Source organism: Phalacrocorax aristotelis, chromosome 24 (assembly GCF_949628215.1).
Source record: "Phalacrocorax aristotelis chromosome 24, bGulAri2.1, whole genome shotgun sequence".
NCBI lineage: Eukaryota > Metazoa > Chordata > Aves > Suliformes > Phalacrocoracidae > Phalacrocorax > Phalacrocorax aristotelis.
The window spans coordinates 1,268,842-1,288,496 of record NC_134299.1 but is presented as its reverse complement, the minus strand read 5'-3'; the positions used below and the strand labels follow the sequence as shown (position 1 = coordinate 1,288,496).

The following is a 19,655-nucleotide window of genomic DNA, read 5'->3' as shown; positions in this document are numbered from 1 at the left end:
TTACTCCTCCTCATAGAGAGACTTACGTTGTATTTTGATTCTTTAACCTGTTTTTGGGACGTCCGATTGGGTTAGCATAGCGTCGTTTTATCTGTGCTGCCTTCTTGTGTAAAAGTTTCCTTCCTTTCTTCCGTGGCCGACATATTTGACATATCCACATACCTATAAAGACACAAATCCTCATCACTGAATGCAAGGGACAGCTATATAGGACAAGAAGGGCAGGTCACAGGCCCTCCAACAGAAAGGGTAGGAACAGTACCAAAGGCCCCAATTATCACATTTACGTGTAAGAAAAGTTGTGTGTATATTCCAGCAATCTAAACTCAAGTCCATTTCATTTCCCACCCCTCTCCCCCAGATATTCTTCCCACAACCACACAGGAAGTCTAATTTGCAGCATGTTATCAGAAAAACATAAAAAAGTAACACATTTCATTATCCAACATCATGCCTACAACTATACCACTTCTAACTATCTTCTATAGGAAAATTTTCCTTTAACTCTTAAGGAAGAATCTTCCATAGATAACCTGCCTTCTGGTGGAAAAGAGAAGTTTGGTTGTACTCCAGGATTCTCTATCGTCCAAACAGATGTGACTTCAAAAACTTAGAAGCCCATCTCTTTCTTTTGTACAAGATCATTTAGAAGATAATTTCATCAATGATCAATGGAAACAGATCATTTTAGTCTGCAAGGATCACTTCTATTCCCTCGAACCTCAAAGATTAACACAGGAAGTTCCACCTCAACATGAGAAAACCCCCTTCCCTGTGCGGGTGCCAGAGTAGTGGCACAGGCTGCCCAGAGAGGCTGTGGGGTCCCTTCCCTAGAGACATTCACACCCCGCCTGGACGCGGTCCTGTGCCCCTGCTCTGGGTGTGCCTGCTCAAGCAGGGGGTTGGATGGGGTGATCTCCAGAGGTCCCTTCCAACCCCTACCATTCTGTGATTCTGTGATTTTTTTCAAAACCCTTCACAGACAGTAATGTACGGGAAGCAGGAGACAGTGGAAAATCCCGATGTGAAGCTCTGACCCATCTCTAGTTTCTAATACCTGAAAAGCAATGCTGTAAAGAACAAACTAAATGCAGCTAAAAGAGGACCAAATATGTGGAAGCACTTTCTACCCACTGATCTCTTCCAACACCATCTTAAATTACCTTTTTAATCACAAAGTCCTCACCTTTTGGCATCCTGGTAAGAGGGGGGTCACAGCACTCCATGTGAAAGCCACGGTCACATGAATCACAAAATAGCATGTTATCCTGTTGAAGACAGATAAAGTTAATCTCTCTTTAGATGTGCATCAGCACCAATTTGTCACCGTCTCAGAGAACATGCACATAGTTTTCAACTACAGACATATCATGGTATTTCACAGGTCTCAAAGACTACCAGACTCAAATGAAAGCTGCAAGTATTTGACTATGGAACAATTTTATTTTGTAGGTTAACAGAACGATCACATGACTGATATCCTCTTCATTCAGTCCATATTCCACTGTACTCACAGCATTTTTGCCCTGATCTCGACAGGAACTGCATGTTTTGCACTCAATACACTGCCATCGCAAAGCTTTCACTCGAACTGTCAGCTCCGGAGAGAACTTCAAACAGGACGGATGACCTACAGAAAGAGGAGAAAATTACACCAGTATAATCATTCCACTGCTGTTAATGCTCACAGATAGCTCACGTTATCAATTACATATTACCATGCAGAATTTTGGTTATCCAGATACTTCTATTTTTAGGTGCTTCTATTCTTATCTACTTGTAACACAAAAACAATACCCTAGATAGCAAGCGGCGGGCCCACATACAAAAGAACACCAAGATAATTTTTCATAACTGAACTGAGAAACCTGATAAAACTGGTCATCATTACCACATTTCTAAAGAAACCTCCAGTAGCCAAATGAACTATTTCCATTAGGTTAACTTAACTGTCTCCCACTCTGGGAGCCTGAGCTTCAGCTGAACTGTATTCCATGCCACAGATGCATACTTCTCATATGTATGGGTCAGGAGTAGTCACTATACTAGATTTCTCTGTCTCAAGTGGCAAGGTTATTTATACATGCATACTCCTCATATGTATGGGTCAGTAGCAGTCAGTACACCAAGCTCTTCTGTCTCAAGTGGACGGGTTATTACTAGCAGCACTGTAAACGGTCACCTACCACTGTTGCCACAGTCAGCACAAGAGATGAGCTCTTCAGGTTTCTTCTCCCGATTTTGCTCTTTTGTACCAAGGCAGAAACTGCAGATTGGAATTGGTTCAGCAACCGGCTGTGAGGAAACCAGACAATAAAAGCACTGAGTATATCAAGGGAACAAATCTTAATACACAAAATCACACAGACATTTATATCACACATAAACAGTACGCAATACGTGCTGTCTCTCACAGTTTTTAGTGGTCCTCACCACACAATGCTGCATTAACTGTAACCTGAATAGAAGTCAGATCTCCAAAGACAAGAGACAATCCCAGGTACAAAGAAAAAGAGAATGGAATTCCAGGGCTAGGGGAAACCTGGAAAAACAAGCTGGGGAAAAGGGCTACACATTAATAAATAATTGAATGCAAAGTTAGAAGAAGTTGGTGCCTTAATTTGTCAACAAATGAATGAGCTATGAGGTGATGAAGGGGTGGAAAAAGGGCACAGAACACAGGAGCCTTAGAAATTCCCAACAGCTATCCAGAAAGCAGTACTGCAATCGTCAAAAGCATTTGCAATACTTTACCTGGAATAAAACGTACTATAGAACAAGTAAGCAACTGTACAATTATTAACATGGTTATGAAAATGAAAATAAAAGGAAGTTCTCTTGTAAGAAGTTATATGAGTATGCTGTTTAGCACTCCAAAGCAGCACACAAAAAGGTTTGCTGTCTTGGAAGAAATTCAGGGGAGTGTTAAACATTATGTAGGGGAAAAGATGTATTCAAGATGAGGCACAACACTAGAAAATAACAAATAGATATTAACTAGCCAACAATACATCTGGCCTCGAATAAGCAGGAGGCTCTTAAACCAAAGGTCTGACATTCTACAACAGCCTCAAAGAAGTAACAAGTGCAATAACTGATTGTTTTAAAGTGGCACTTGATCAACTAATGAGAGGGAAAGAATAGCCTTACCTCCAGTAACATTAAGTGCTGGATTTCATAATCCAGCAAATTCTTCCTAATTTGATACTGCACTTTCCAGAACAAGTCTGTGATTTATAGTTTTCAAAGCAAAGATCTAAGCAAAATTTAATTTAAATATATAACAAATACATGCTAAAATCACATTTAAAACACTGGAAACATGAAAAATGTTATATTATGGTAGATTTTGAGACACATTCTTTGGATAGCTGTATCATGTTACAGCTAATGATTTTACACATACCTTTTTCAGAGTATATTATGCAGCTACACATGTACATACTGTTAATTCTTGTATGGAAGCATATGCCAGAAGAACTTCAAAGAATCTTAATTCTGGCTAAGCCAAAGCAAAAGCTATATCCAGAATAATTTCTTGCAGAAATCAGGTTGGTTTATATTACAGTAATAGAGAAACTGGAAGTTTCAACCTATATCTTTACTTCGGTGTACAGACCTAGCATACTTACAGACTGAGGCGTGTTCCTTAAAACATCTGCTAGATGGAAACAATCAGAACACTTTAGGAAATTTGCTGCTTCAGAATTAAGCCACACAATTCAGAATGACTACTTGGGTGAAAGCCCAACGTTCCTCACCCTGAACACAAGTATTTATCTTTGCCTTTGGGTAAATTCCAGACAACGTTGAAGTGTAAACTAATATGAAATCACCTGCCCACCAAACTATTTCAGTCTGAAACACACAGGTTTAGTTAATTGAAGGATTCCAGTTTCTGCTCCTTTTGAGAGAGGGAGAAAACAAGACAACTGTAGATAGTTATGCCCAGCATACAGATCATTAACATCCAAAGTGGGAGGGAGAAACTAGCATCTTCACTTCCACGAGACGTTAGGAAGCATTTTTCCAGCTTTATCACCACAGTAATGCTGGCTAGAATCAGCTATGTAGGGCATCCCCTATCCTCTGTTAACACAGAGCAGGGACTCACTGTACACTGAGGAATATTTACTACCTCTTGGAAAAAGTTATTATTAACTAATCTTCGTCTTTCCTGTAAGAATAACAACTTGTTCTTTTTTTGCTATTTTATTCACATTTCAATACTACACAAAGTAGATAAGGACCATTATTCCCATTTTCAGATAAGAAAATGCTCAGAGAAAATTCCATAAGTAATGTCAACAAGCAGATCAGCATGAGAACTAAAGAATGCAGTGATCCCTGTGTAGGCATCTGCTATTCCTCTCTGGAAGAAATGCCGTGATCTTGATCCACCACAGACTTGCAGTAAAAAGGTTTAGAATCCTTTAGAATACAATTTGGCGTGTTCATTCATCCTTTATACTTGGTCATGTATTAGCTCAGTCAGTTAAAATAAAAAAAAAAACCTAAAATGAAAAATTTACAGAACTCTAGATCTTCTTTTAAATAAAGCAAATGGTAACTTCCACAATATTACAAGTGTGGTTTTGCCAGAAATGGACTCAGTGAACATAATTTCACATCCCAGAGTCATTCTTTTTCCTCTGATTTCAGTCCGAGGTTATGATAAAGTTTCAGAGAATCTCAACTACATTGTAACAGTCTTTCAGGCAGAAAGTAAATAGGAACATCGATTCTTTCTAATAGTTAAATTTAATGTGACTGGACATTCAACAGCATCAATTTCCCTGTATGTATCGCTAAAACTTACTGTCTGACACAAACAGTTTACTGATTTTTAACTGATAGTTGAGAGCCAATGTGACATTTAAGTTGCACTATCAAACGCTGAGGTTTACATCTGGTATTAAAAAAAATAAAAGCAATGAAGCAGAAGAAGGGTTAAGAATGACAACCAAACCATGACAAAACATTTATGTTACTCTACAGAGTTTTGTCAGCTTTGAAGTTACCAATTCAAAGCAGAAATAATTAAGACTGCCAGAAATACAAAAAGAAGTGATGATTCAAAACCCCAGCACTTCCTTGCTCTTAATATAGAATAATCTCAGTGAGACCGTAATAGAACGGAACAAGCACAAAGTGTTGGTTTTCTTAATACAGAAGGGACAATATACTTTCAGAACTGAAATCTGCACAAAATTTCAATCTAAATTGCTTACATATCTCAAGAAAACATTTATGGCTTTCGTTCAAAGGGCTGTAAAATGATGAGATAATTCAGAGACTTGAAGTGAGCCTAAAATACCTAGTCTGCAAATCTGAATACATAGAATCAAACTCCTAAAGCTAAGTATTCAGAAATGCTGTTAACACGTAGTTACAATTAAACAACCAGAAGAATTTAATTTTCCACCGTATTTGTAATCACGGTAGCACCTGGAGAGACTACTTATTGATCGAGAAGGGCCGTACCCCCACATCATCAGACAAAGAAACCAGGCAAATCATATCTGCGATCACAGAGGAAGCATTGATGTTACCACCATCCCTTATAGATCGCATCAAGAATCTGCTTGGTTTAACACCTGCAAGTGTAGTGAAATGGACTTAATTACGCGGTCATACCTTATTAACTGTATTACTGAACTGCAATATAACCACAGGTAAGACATCCAAACTTTTGGCACTACTGAAAGAGCACATAAATACCATTTGGTAATTATGTTTCTCTCTTTTTTTTTTTCTTTTGAGAAATGAAGGAGAACAGCTTTACTACTTCTGAAGGAGTCATACGCTACAGCCCCTAACAAAGTGATGTAGTTTGAAAAACTGAATCCCTCGCAAAGCATGATGTATAAAAGGCGATTTCTTCCCTCTGGCCAATGTCACAGCAGACACCATGGAATGAGAAAAAAAAAAAATCACGTGAAAGAAGAAAAGAAGATCGCAAGATTTTTGCCAGCAGTATTAGGTGTACGTGAGGGACACAGTAAGAATTAACAAATTATTATTGGGCAGCAATTAAGAGAAATAAGGAGAACAGAACAACCTACAAGAAGGGGAAGAGAGAAACAAATGGCAAAAGGCTCCTTGCAGGGAGCAGATGATAAAATAGCATATTATGCAAAAAAGGAATAAATATTTACTATCTATTTTTGCTTTCTATGTTTAAATAATACAGGCAAAGACAAGAAGAATATAAAATAGAAATTAATTATCAAGGTTATGATTAGGATTGTATGTCTATCTCCAATATTCACATACTAGCAGGATGTGGAAATAATTGTCAAAGGACAGACAATAAAATTATTTAAGAATAGATGACCTACAGAAATGCATATACTCAAGAATGACTGAGAAATGAATTGGACACTAAATTTGAGTATTTATACATGGAAGAAATATAAACATATTTACAATTTAATACAGAGCAACCTTTCTGACAAAGCAACAGCAGATGAACCAATTCCCAACAGTCAGATAGGCACAGTCTTAAACTATTACTTGACTTGCATATAGAAAATAAAGATAAAACAAGAGAAAACCATAGTCAGCAGATGTATAGATAATAAGAAGCTCTTCTAAATGTATTATGGGTAAAGAATCCTAAGCACAGCTTTTCTTACAAAACATCACATTACTGAAAACGTAAGAAAGGCAGAAATATTCCACAAGTATTTCTTCTTTTTTTGGGGAAAAAGCTTCTGAGGTAATCCTGCCACATGATGGCAATGAGATGCCCTCCTTGGCAACCCTAAGTAGTTCCCATTCAAAAACCTCCCCAAAGTTACAGTTCATATGCCAACAGCTGATGCTACTAGCACTTCAAGCCTTTATGGTGCTTATTAAAGAGCTCTTTCTGTACACCTTTGAAACAAACAAGAACTAACAGCTTAAATAGCTTAAATACCTCCTTTCTGCCAATACCTTCTTACCTAGTGGGAAGCCTTGTGGCACTGAACACTGCAGTCCTATATATTTATTAATCAAAGAACAATGGAGAGTAAAAGGAATTAAAAAAAAAGACTCATTATATGTATGATGCAGAAATATTGTGCATATAAACCCATTGTATACTTCAAGCAATATTAACTACACCACACCAAAATTCACACGTTGGCCCAAACTTTCATTTAAATTATACGTCAGCCTCTACCATGAATACTGTTTGATATAGCCTTAGATGACACACGCCCACAAGTTTGAATCTCTAACCAAGTACATGCAATTCATTCACACAAGAACAGACATTTCACAAGCAACAGCAGACATTTCTGGATACAAGTGACACCGTTATCTATTTAAGTTATCAACCCCTTTAACATCAACTGCATATTCATACCTTGGTGGCCCCAACGCTGCAGTTAGTTTTTGCAGAAGTAATTTTAAAATATCAGCTTGCTAAACTGCATGCAGAGCACACTGGAATAGTTTTTGCAGAGCAGAATAACACTGAGGGCAATTTCACCCCTTTTGGCACAGAAAAGCCAGCAGCAACGAACAGTGATATCACATGCTACATTGTACAGGAACATAAGTGACATATCATTCAATGTAATTTCTGGAAGAAATCTGATCGAAGGTCTGACAGACATCCAAGCTCAGAAGAGACTGTAGATGGCTATGCCCCTTTGAACGATATTTAGAGCTACTGCCTTTCTCCTGATGGCAAAAACCAAGCAAACATCTGTTCAACAGTGCAGGCTACATTATCAGCATCAGTGAATGGTGTTGGGACCTCCACTCTGACTTTTTGATCCAAGAGACTACAGTATTTTTTTCCCCAGAAGTAAACCACACAGTTTGACCCAGTGTTTCTTTTTATTTGTCTCAGACCCATGACTTTTTTTTTCTTAAAATGCAATCCCCTGTAAGAAACTGCCATGGTTCCTGGAAATCAAAACCTAGGGGTTAAACTACTAATATAATCTGACATGCTTTACAGCAGTCTAGTACATTAATGAGGCAGTTTGCCTTTGGAGGGGGTATGGGGAGGAAGATTACCATACCAGATTTATAAAAGTGTCTTTTATAAACATATCTTTAGTCAATCAATGGATCGTTGTCAGAATGAAAACTTCCTGAGCTGCAGACCTATGTTTAATACATGAAACACCTGCTACTCTCCAAGCCTTTTGCTGAAGGTTTTACCACTACATCCTAAAAAACATGTCAGCTTCCTGCTCCTTTAATTTGCTCCCTCACCTTCCATGAGAAAGGCTAGTACGGGAAGAGACACAGCGGGGGGGGGGGGGGGGGGGGAATGTATCTAGAACTTAAAGCAGAAGTCAAGTCTGGTTTTTGTTTTAAATAAGAAGTTAATATTTTACAGCATACAGTAAGCAACACGGCAGTCTCAGAGACACTCCCTGACAAAAGTCTGTCAGAGCATGAATTACATGATCTACTAATGGACGAGTTATATTTCCTTCAGAACAAGCGTTTACTCCAGGCAGCAGTACCCCAAAGTGTACTCACTCTTTTTCCTGGCCAGCAAGGACACCTCTGCTTTATCAGCAATGATCTCCACTTGTCTTTGCTTTGATTTACTTGGTTGTGCAAAGGAAACAACATTTCCCTTTCTCAAATTCTGTTATTAGAGTTCAACTTCAGCACAGCAGTTACACTGAAACTGAACAACTCCAACGCTCTCATTGTCATTTCAGCTACTTTCATTCAGCTGTGTGTATGCACTACTACTGAATATCACCCGATATGAGTAAGGGAAGATTATTTTTCTTTTATCTCTTTGACTTGAAGGCAAAACTTGAAGCAATCGTGCAATCCAGGGCAGCTGATCATTCTACTGAAATGTTTTAGAATTTGATTATAATGTAACAACAACATGACACTAAAGAGCAGCGAGCATGAAAAAACAGGTACAACCAAGTAAGCTTGTGTCTGATGTATTTCATCACACTGCTATCCTGCTTCACTAAGGAAAAGACTCAAAATTACTTTCCTAGTCCACACACTTTCACTTGCATTCTTTTCTTTTGCTCATGTCTGCATTGCATTTGTATTTGCAAGTCAATATCATTAAACTGCATTTAGCTATGCTTCTATTCACCTTGTACATGCTTCTATCCAACTTCACCTACGAAATCCTGATGTGGCTGCAGCAAAGTATGTGACATTAGCCAGAAGAAACCTAATTTGTAGGAAAAGGTGACTTACAAATAAAGTTAATTCAAGTAATCAAGAAACCAGACTTTAATGATACTCCCATGACTGCCATACAATGTTGCATCAGGGAGTCCTCTACAACTCTGTTTCACCGGTGGTAGTGTAATATACTTTGTCCTTACATTAAAAAAGAAGCAGCACTACTACGGCCCCTGCAGACTTGTATACAAGTTACAGGGAATTAATTGTATTAGCAGTTCACATCTGAATTGTTTCAGATTCAATGATAGCTTCACATGATTACATACGCATTCCAGCCATGTGACTGAGGTAGTTACAAAATGCCTATATGACCATAATAGCTGCATATTCCTCGTGAAACTTTAGAAGACACGAATGATTAAAATTGTTATGGTTCTCCCTGTTTCTTCTTTTTCTCTACGTTCTTGACTAGCAAAGTTTAGCAATGAACTTCAATAGCTGTCTTGCAATTTTCTTCTTCTTGAATATAAATGCTTTTCTGTGAACAAGAGGAGCAGAAGGTATATACCATTTCACTGAAAAAAATTTCCCCAAACACAGCTGGCCTCCTCTAACAGTGGCTGTCCTATATCATTTGTGAAAACAACCTTGTGAAAGCAAAGCTGGAACATTCATGTAACTTCTCAGGGAAGAACTAAACTATTTCATGTATCCTCTGCAAGAAGTTCATGAGTAATTTAATCAAAGAGAATTTTATAGAACCTCTGTACAGTCAACAGTCTAAGATAGTCTTTCTTATCTCTTCCAGCCAGTATTTGTGCACACCCTGTTCATCCCCATAGTCCTTCAAATTTGGATGTCCACATGTAAACACTGTCCAGCTTTAGAAGAACCAGATCAAAGAATATCCTTCACAGCTTCAATGTTTCCTGTATTTACCACTTCTGACAAACTGCAAACACTTAACATTTAAAAAACAAATTAGGTACAGTTTGGGGAACAAGGAATAAGATTCTACTAGATTTCAAACTGTTTTAGAATAGTTCATTAAATTAGAATAACTTTGAATGTGGAGATCAGGATTACTCCTCCAAAGCTTCTGTGTGAGACTGTGATGCTAAGTATAGAGAGATTTCACTGCTGCTGTGTTTGTTCAGCAAAGAACATCCTGGCAAGTGAAAAACGCAAGCACACAATGAAAGATTCGTGAAAACAAGACTGAAAGCAGCCAGCTCAGTTTCATACTGAAAATTTTTGGCAGACATTCAACTCCTTCTGCTGTTTTTCTCACAAGCACATCTATCTGTGTGATGTCACCAGATTCAGCGAGGGAGGGAGCCAGAACAAATTGGACTGACGGTGTCTTACAGCCTGCCAGCCTCTCAGCACATGTTGTTACTATACAAAGGATGTGTAGAAACCAAATGTGCTCCACAGAATCACAGACTGTACCCCCTCCCAAAGGCGATTAGAGAGAAGTGCCTATGGAAAAAGTGGGAGGGGAAGAATTTTAAAACCTCAGTTTTGGCCAATCCATCTGCTTTGTAGTAATTTTAGTTTAGGAAAAGTGAAGTAGGGAACTCCTCAAAACTCAGAGCCAACTCTGTAGCCTGCACTGTCACAGTGGTCACTGTCAGTAACCTCAATGCACTTTACTTCCTGCAGACATTTTAATACCATCAGAGGCTCACTAGATACCAGGACTGTCTTTGCCCCATCATCACACATCTGCTTGTAGCAGTCATTTTGGTTGGAGTCGAGTAGGTGTAAGATTAAGGCCAGTCTAAAAGAAACACATAAACTCACACCAACTTTTTTTTAAAAAAAAAAACTTTGCTCTTCAAGACATCCTGCATGTGAGCCCTCCGGAAAGGGAGAATCTACCACAGAACCATCCCCACTACAGTACATCTGTTTCTTAGCTAAAAAGTTATCATCCAGGAGCACTGATAGATGGCTTCTGAGAATTCATGCTAGGTAATGGTTTTTTGCGTGTCTGTTTTTAAACAAGTGACAAACCATTACTCTTCACTTCAAATAGCCCATGCTGTTGCAAAGGTCTGCCTCAAATGCTGAAGCTACTGGAAAGAAGTAGATGAACCAGAAAAGCCAGAGGGGAAGCACAACCTACACCATGTGAAGAAAATTATTTAAAACATGAGGAAACACGTTTCAGTGAGCAGGACATCACAGAGCCTGGATTCCATGCCTTTTGGATCAGTGGCTGGAGAAGAAAATTGCTTGAGTTCCAGACCTCAATAAAAATCAGAACTAATGAATTTTATATTACCAAAGTAATTTTACAAATAATGTTCTTTTGTTATATATAGGGAGAACAGCATAATTTGGGAAACACTATTCAGTAATATCAACTTCTGGCCGCAATGGGTTGGTTTTTTTAACCTGGAGAATGACTAACCCTCCTTCTGAGTTGCCAAATCACAATTATGAACATTCTCTCCAGACAGTATGGTGAAAAAAAAAAAAAAAATGAAGCAACCAAGAGTAAAACTAGAAATTCCTTAAAATACTCTTTGTGCACCAGAACACAATGCTAAATGTATTTTAATAGATACATGAAAAACTATTACAAAAACACATGCATGTATGATTCCCTGTGTCAATGGATATTTTGTCTCCAATTCACTTAGCTGAGTCTCACTTGAAAGAACGAAGCGTATTTATGTGGCAGAATGATGGCCTGAAACATGAGGCTACATTAAAACAAATGTAAAGGAAAAAAGATAAAAAAAGCATACAGAAGAAACGACAAGCGTGAAATACATACATCTTCCTTAGAGAAACAGGGTCATTTAGAAAGAAAAATCAAAGGACATTCAAAATAAGTGCTGCTGTTTAAGGAAGGACTATTACAATAGAGAGAACATCCGAAATGCTGCTACAAGATTAAAGTGAAGTGTGAAGGTTAATAGCTTAGATTCCAGTGCAGTATATACAGGCTGCATTCTATGCAGTGGTTATGACATTTGGAAACGTAAAAAAAAAGGCAAAAAAGCAATGTGGATACTACTCAGGGCTGAGACGCAAACTGAAGAAATTGCCTTACTATGCACATGATAAGAACTTTACAGAATGCCAACTGGAAATATTTAGACAGTCAATTGTTAAATAACCTTCCCAGAGCTAACAAGTCCTCTTATAAGAGGATTAAAAAAATTCAAGATTTGTACGTCACAATCAGAATCACATGCCAAGACTTCCTGCCTGCAAACTGGGGGGGGTGGGGGGGTGTGGAAAGGGAAGGGAGGCTCAAATTTCTTTATTTGCAGTATAAAGAAACTCCCTTCATTTGACACTGATTCAGGAACCTGGCAGTTTAAGTTCCTGAAGTTTTCTTTACCCAAAGCTATATAGCCTGTAAGCCCTCTCCTATATTTTGTCCCAGCTTCCTAATTTTCAAGAAAATAAAAGGATGTTGTCTTATGAGCAACAGATGTTTATATCACTCAATTTTAGATAATATTTCAAAGAACTCTCAGACTTCCACTGCTGCAAAAGCCAAGCACACCCCTCAATTCAGCAGCTAACTAAAATCGTGACTCCTCTTATTGGAAACAGTTTGCATTCTGTGATACTTTCGTTTTCACAAGAAAATAAGGAACTTCAGTATTAACTTTGGTTCCTAAAAATAACAAATTACTTTGGGGAGGAGACTTTTTAAACACCTAAGCAATTTCTGTGCATATAGGTAATTATTCCATCTTTAAACACTGTACGCTGCTTTACTTCAACATTAGCTGCATCCCTAAAAGAAGAGAAAATGCTTCAGTTAGAAAACAAACCTGATGAACAAAAACATTTTAACAGAATTCGGGGGCCCACATAAACATCATAACAGAGAAGGTACAAAAGGAACAGTGAATATCGTCCATGTTAAAAATATCTGATACAAAGCTGCTATTTGCAGTTTACTCAGGATACCCACACAAGTGCAAGTATGGACCAAATCTTTTTTTTTTTTTTTTTTTACGATCTACCACCTTGAACAGGAAATTGGAGAAAAAAAGAAAACAAACACTCTGCATGTAAGTCTTTGCTATCAAAATCCACTGCTCAATATAACACTCTTGACAGTAAGATTTAACCAAGTCCCATGTTCTTGACCCACAGTTCTCATTCAGTGCTATTCTCCTTCCCCGCACCCCACAGACTGCACAAGCACAGAGCACTCCCACATGAGCAGCCTTATGCAGCAGGTGTTACAAAAACCTAAACAGGAGCAGATAAAACCTTTTCCAAACAGGTCTGCTGCTGAGAGGGACTGCCCATGGAAAGGTACCCTGAATTTGCAAAGCCGGGTGAAGCCTGTGCTGAAGTAAGGCAGTCAGTTGCTGTATTTTTACACATGTATATTAGAAAAAAAAAAAAAACACAAAAACAAAAAAACAAGAAAAACAAAGCAAAACAAAAACCATCCACAAAACACAGCAGCAGCACAAAGCGAGTGCATCTACTTTTTCCCTGATATCACTAAAGATTTTGCATGCACCTTAATGATTAGCAGCTTCTGAAACTTAGTTGTTATAACACTAAGCAGCACAATTACCTTCTTTCCTTCCACACACACCTTCAAGGAATTCACTGAGTGCAGACAAGTTCAGATCTCCAGCACTCCAATCGAAACACCTCATCATTAAACATCCAGGACTGAGTCTCAAAGACTGACGAGAAACCTAATTCCTGGAAGAGGCTGTATATTGTTGAAGAATTTTGAGTTAAACCCCCACCCCCACATCTAAAAGCTGTATCCATGACCAATTTTTCTGGACTTTTAAGATTAGATGGGACAGTTTAACAGAAATGGGGAGAAATGCATAGAAATGGTGATTTCCTTTATAATTCAGAGCACCTTTAGTTTTGACATAATTTCCATTTTACACATGGATAAATGGAGGGAGAATGGTGACTCGACTTGCTGATAAAGATTTAAAAGCAAAGATTCCAGAAAAGGAAGAGCTTCATTCTCATATTTTTAATAACACTTGTGCAGGTACTACCTGTTTACCAAGATCCATAATTCATTCTACCCAATTTTCAGAAATAGTGTGAACTGATAAAGGTGTTGAGAATTAGAAGTTTTAGTAATTCATAGGGGTTCACAGAAACATGCTTGGAAGATCCAGTATTTTCAACCCAGAATTCATCGTTCCTGCATGGTTCCACAGGCTGGTTAACCGGCCTTCGAAAGTAACTCAGACCAAGCAAATATACTACCAATGCGATTCTGTTTGCTATGTGAGGGTCATTCCTTCTGGACACCCATCTCCCTCCTTTCTTTTCAATCTCACTACAAGTCCAGATTTACCACAATAGCAGGAATAATGGAAAGACTGCCAGATTCTTGGACAATGAAACAAGCAACGAGCTACAATTTCACACCCAATGCCTGAAGCAGAATTAGTAACTGTTCCAAGGAAGTGTTCACATAGTCAGAAAAAATTGGTGAGGACAGAAAAATTAAGTCAGATTTACACAACAAAAAAAGAGAAAACCTAAGTAGGTGGAACAATGACTAACATGACTTATCACAACTCATTAGGATAAATTTAGTTTGAAACCCTTTAACAAGGCAAATAGGGTATCTACCCACCTACTCCACAGAGGACAGAGGTCAAACGACTCACACATAGGATTCGTTTACCAGATTTTCTGTTGATTGCATATTTGTACTTGTTTTAAGAACATGGAACCTATCTTTCAACTAAATTGGCATTACTTCATTTAATATTTATACCTTTTTAACTGTTTTTCCTGCCACCACTATGACTTAAGATAAAATTGCTGGGAAACTAGGGGAAGGGCAGGGACAGAATTATCTGCCCTCATTCTCTCTGATGTTTCTTCCCTCGCTACGTAACAAAGCTAACACTGGAATCAAGCTGTTGTTTATTTAGTAATGTTCTCTATAATCTACCCTCCTCCTTGTCTGACTATACTTTAAAGCTTTGTAGTAAATAAGGTTCCTTTATTAACCAATCACTTGATATGTGTTATTCTGTATCTGTCAATCTCCAAGACAGCCAACTAGTCTCCTCCTTTTTAACCAGCTAGCCTATGCTCAGCTTCTGCTGAAACTGTATCAGAGAATGCAGTTAAACACGCTTCCCCCCCAGTAGTACTCTATTGACATAGGTACTCAACACAACATCTGATGTCTTCCCGCAGTCACAAACTTTGCCTTTAAGTTACCGCTACTCCAGATATTGCCAGAGCCCCTCTTGGTATCATTCTGCACCATTTCACCCTAAATGCACGGCGTCGTAGCATCCATTCATAGCTGCCCATGACAGTAACATTTCTGACATCCTACATTTGCTCTATTGCTAAGAGCTACTTCACCTGTTCACTAATCACGTGAATCAAGTTCAAAATAATTTTTTAGCACTTGAATTTCCAGAGTTACATAGAGTACAGATGGAGGCCATCTGTTATCAACCACCATTTTTTTAGACAGAACTACAGCCTTCTCTTCCACAGAACCAGCTGGAAGAGAGTGAATCCTAATCCTCCTCCAGCTGGGAGCCGAAGCTTGAAGAGCGCCTTGGAGAGCAAGGGTGAGCTCTCAAAATGTAATTACAATGCTCTGGTTGCACATCATTTACGTACTCCACCCAAAACAAACCAATCCACAAACAACTTCCTTACCAGTAATGGGACAGTCCTTTGCTTTAAGACATAGAATTAACAGTTATTAACCTAAACCAGGCACAATATAGCAATAGCTATTGTATGCTTAAAGACCTTCAAAACAACTACGATGCCGTCAAAGCATATGAACTTTCTAAAAAGATACAAGAAGTTTGGCTTCATGTGATAAACACGAGTGCACACTGGGATCTAGCACTATTATTTGCAAGAGGGAAGGCCTAAAGGATGCTGCATGTATAATAAGCCATAGATTAAGTGACTGATAAGTACCAACAGATATAAATAGCAACACAAAACTAGGAAACAGACATGACATAAGGAACGCGTGTGACAGCAGCACAGGGAATCTGCTTTAAATATTCTTCCTATTTTACAGCCACAGAGGTTTCCCTCTTTTTTTCAGGAAGCACTTCCAGAATTTTGTTTTTATACTCTCAGCAGTACTGCAGGACAATATTAAGAGATTTACTTAAAGGCTGCTAAGCCATACCCGTTTTAACTGACACAAAAGACAGCTTCAAGGAGAGTGCAAATGGACATCAATTAATACCATCTGTATTTTCCTTTTAATTGCAGAAGAAACAGTCCTACTATTGTCCTGAGATCAAATTTCAAATGCTCTGGAAACATCCAAAATGTACCTCAATTATTTCACCTTCTCCTTCAGTTAGCCTGTGTGTTAACATACAATTTTCTTTTAATAACACTTTTACAAAAATTCTTACAGCCTTTTAACCTGTGTTCTGTGACAAGTGTCAACAAAACAAAAGCAGAGCAAGATGTCTTTAGAGCTTCCAGCCTTAAGACCTGTATCTTAGTACAGCTTAGCTCCTCATAACAGTACACCAGGCAAGAGCTCTCTGCTCTTAAACAGTACCAAATATTACTGTATTGTAGTAATCTTGTAGTAGTGCAGCAATTCTTGCATTGTAGTAACATTATAATTACAGCATATATCATATATATAAAGTAATAAAATAACTATATTAAACAGTACTTATTAATTTTAGTCGTACTGCAAAAAAAAATCATGCACAGACCACACAAATGGTAAATGTACTTCCTATTTGCTAAATACATTATTACTATTTTTGTTGACAGTGAATGGATAAACAGAACATGCAGGGTAGTGAAACAAAAGACTTTAGCATTCTGGGAATAACAGCTTTAGCATTTATCAAAAACTGCTGATTAAGAAGGTAACACAGTTTGCTTGGACTTTTATACAGGTACGACATTCTGATCTCCCACATCCTCACATGTTTTTGACTAAAGCTAGTATTCAAGCTGTGGCTAGGTTCTTCCTTCTAGCTTGACCACCATGCTACACAATTTTAAAAACACACTAAATGATTCCAAAGGAAGACAGACCCTGCAGTAAGTGCTACCATAATACACAGTCATAATTTTTGTAGTCCCCAGATTATTAATGCATTAGTTCTGTAATGACTAAAAGACATGATTAAAATTTTCAACATGTAGCTAATATACCATGACCTTTGTTACACAGGTAGTATTATCTTGTGCTCTCCACCTCATGAGTGTTGTCTTATTTCATATTAAATGCCAACTTTCTAAAACAAGATGCTTTTCAGTTACACTTTTGTAGAGTGCCAATACAATATGCCTTGAACTACTAGGTACCATAGCCCTAGAAATAAAGGCTACTGTACCAATGAGAAGTGTTCAGGAAGACAACCCAGGGCTTTCAAGACCAACAGAGGTTCAGTGAGCTCTTCTGCTTCAACAAAACAGAAAGGGAAAGAAAAAAACAAAAGAAGAAAAAAAGGCAGCAAAATTATCTATTTCAAAGTTTCTGGATCAAAATAGACACAAGTATCACAATCTGCAATTATTTCTAAAGGATGTAGCACACAACTGCATAAGAAGTTTCTCACAATTAAATATATAATATGCATTTGATAGCCATACATAAGCATCAGATACTCGTTACTTTTCAGGCTTCAAGTGCACAAGGACCGTATTTCAAACTAAGTGCCTGTAAGAGAGAGAAATCAGTCTCTCTTCTCTGGCAAATGCAATGCACCTTTTGTGCCAAAAAGTAAACAAAGAAATAAAGGTATCAGTGGTACAGATAAACCAAAGGTATAGCAGGTTGCATGGCCAACTCAAAAGCATGCAACCAAGGCCTCTGATGATGTGCCAGTTCACAACAGAGATGATTAAAGAGGCTACCACCTTGCATCGCCCTCTCTGCCCCTTCATCAGCGATTCTCTCCCTCCAGCAGCAGCTGAATTTCACAACACAGAACATTAACTTGAACTAACAATTTAATTTAATAGCAATGAACTGAGCTACAAACGGCAGCAGCTGAGGAGCAAAACATTACTTGCTTTATCTTTGCAATGGCTATGGTAACCTCTGGCAGAGACGCAAGGTGCCAGTACGAATAAGATTAACTTCTTAAATCATCTCTATAGCACCTGCCCCAATTATGAACAACAAAAAAACCACCTGAACCAAAACTAAAAACCCAATCAAGTGGTGGTGCAACATCCCAGAAAATTTCATCAAGATACTCTAAGTTTTTTCTGCACACTCATGTCAAACCTTATTCCCAAAGACATCTCAAAAGCCAGTATATGTTAAAACAATATAATTGTTTATTCGGTTTAGCTTTACAAAGATGACAAAAAAATTCTGCCCTCAGCTATCTAAAGATGCATGGCATTCATTTAAAGGTAAGTTATGGTTTCCAAAGCAGTGCCGAAACAATATTCTCTCCCACCTCAGAAAAAGCATTTTAAAAAATCATAATTAGTAGAAAGTTTCAAGAAATAAAACTGTTCCTCTGAACAAATACTAACATACAGCAATTTTTCCTCAAGGAAAAAAATACTTTCAAAAGTAAAAATCCTGTTTCAGTCTTCAAGTGTACTAATTACACATGAAACAGAAGTGACAGCTATACTTTACAGAAATCTTTCATGCATATTTAATCAGGGCTTTACTGTAGAAATTGTACTTTAACAGTGGGATTACTTATTTTAGAGTCTAGCTTGCACAGTATTGCTCATTCCCTACCGATGTCGCTGATGGATGGTGGACTCAGCACCAAATCTTCTTTGCTCCATGCTTATCACCTCTTTGGGTGACCTAATGTGGGAGGCCTGACATCTACACTTCCTCACTTCCAGCTACGTTGAAGATATAGTGCTTGCCTGATACTTACCCAAGAGGCAGCAACTCAGCTGTCATTACAATTTCAGCATGAACTCCCTTTACTTTTACATATTGAAGTGATTTATCACCCCCCCATCCCCTTCCTTCTTTCCACAACAGGGGCAGGTATTGTGAATCTTACCAGTCTATCACCTATCATCGAAACACCAAAGTCAAGTCCAGCATTTACTCCAAAACACTACAAGGAATGCAAAAATAGCTCTTAACTGCAATTCCCATTTTAGCTTCTAAACTAGAGGAAACTGAAAAGAAAGAAAAGGCCACTTCCTTAAAGCCTACACGAGTGAAGGCACACATAGCGCTTAAAACTGAAATTAAAGACAGCTTTTCTTTTGTCAGCCATTGTCACTAACAGATAAGCAAATTTCAGCACTGAGCTCTGCCCATCAGCAGGGTTTTTTTTTTTTTTCTGTTGCTTGTTTTCATCCAAGTAGTGCTTTTAGGCCAGGGATTTCAAAACCATAATGTCAGCAGCATGTCATTACTACCTGGTAAACCATGATAATTTGCCAGGTTTTTTTTGCCCTTGAATGCTAGAATGTGGTATTCACAGAACACTGAGATAAAAAATAAGACCTGGAAAAGAGCAAATAATATTTACTAAATAAAGCTTCTGTATTTTGTTTAAAAACTATAAGCTTCAACTTTCATAGACCTCCTT

General features: G+C 38.0%; 1 protein-coding gene across 2 annotated transcripts in view; it reads right to left on the bottom strand.

Moving 5' to 3' along the window:
* Positions 1–19,655, bottom strand: part of KAT6A (lysine acetyltransferase 6A) — a 51,845-nt gene that overhangs the window by 26,534 nt on the left and 5,656 nt on the right. For both annotated transcript variants that reach the window (XM_075074680.1, XM_075074681.1), the window contains exons 4-7: positions 2,187–2,295; positions 1,515–1,630; positions 1,187–1,268; positions 27–162 (exon numbers count right to left, since the gene is read on the bottom strand). In XM_075074680.1, coding sequence (XP_074930781.1) covers positions 27–162; positions 1,187–1,268; positions 1,515–1,630; positions 2,187–2,295 — 443 coding nt within the window. The remainder of the gene's footprint in view (positions 1–26; positions 163–1,186; positions 1,269–1,514; positions 1,631–2,186; positions 2,296–19,655) is intronic.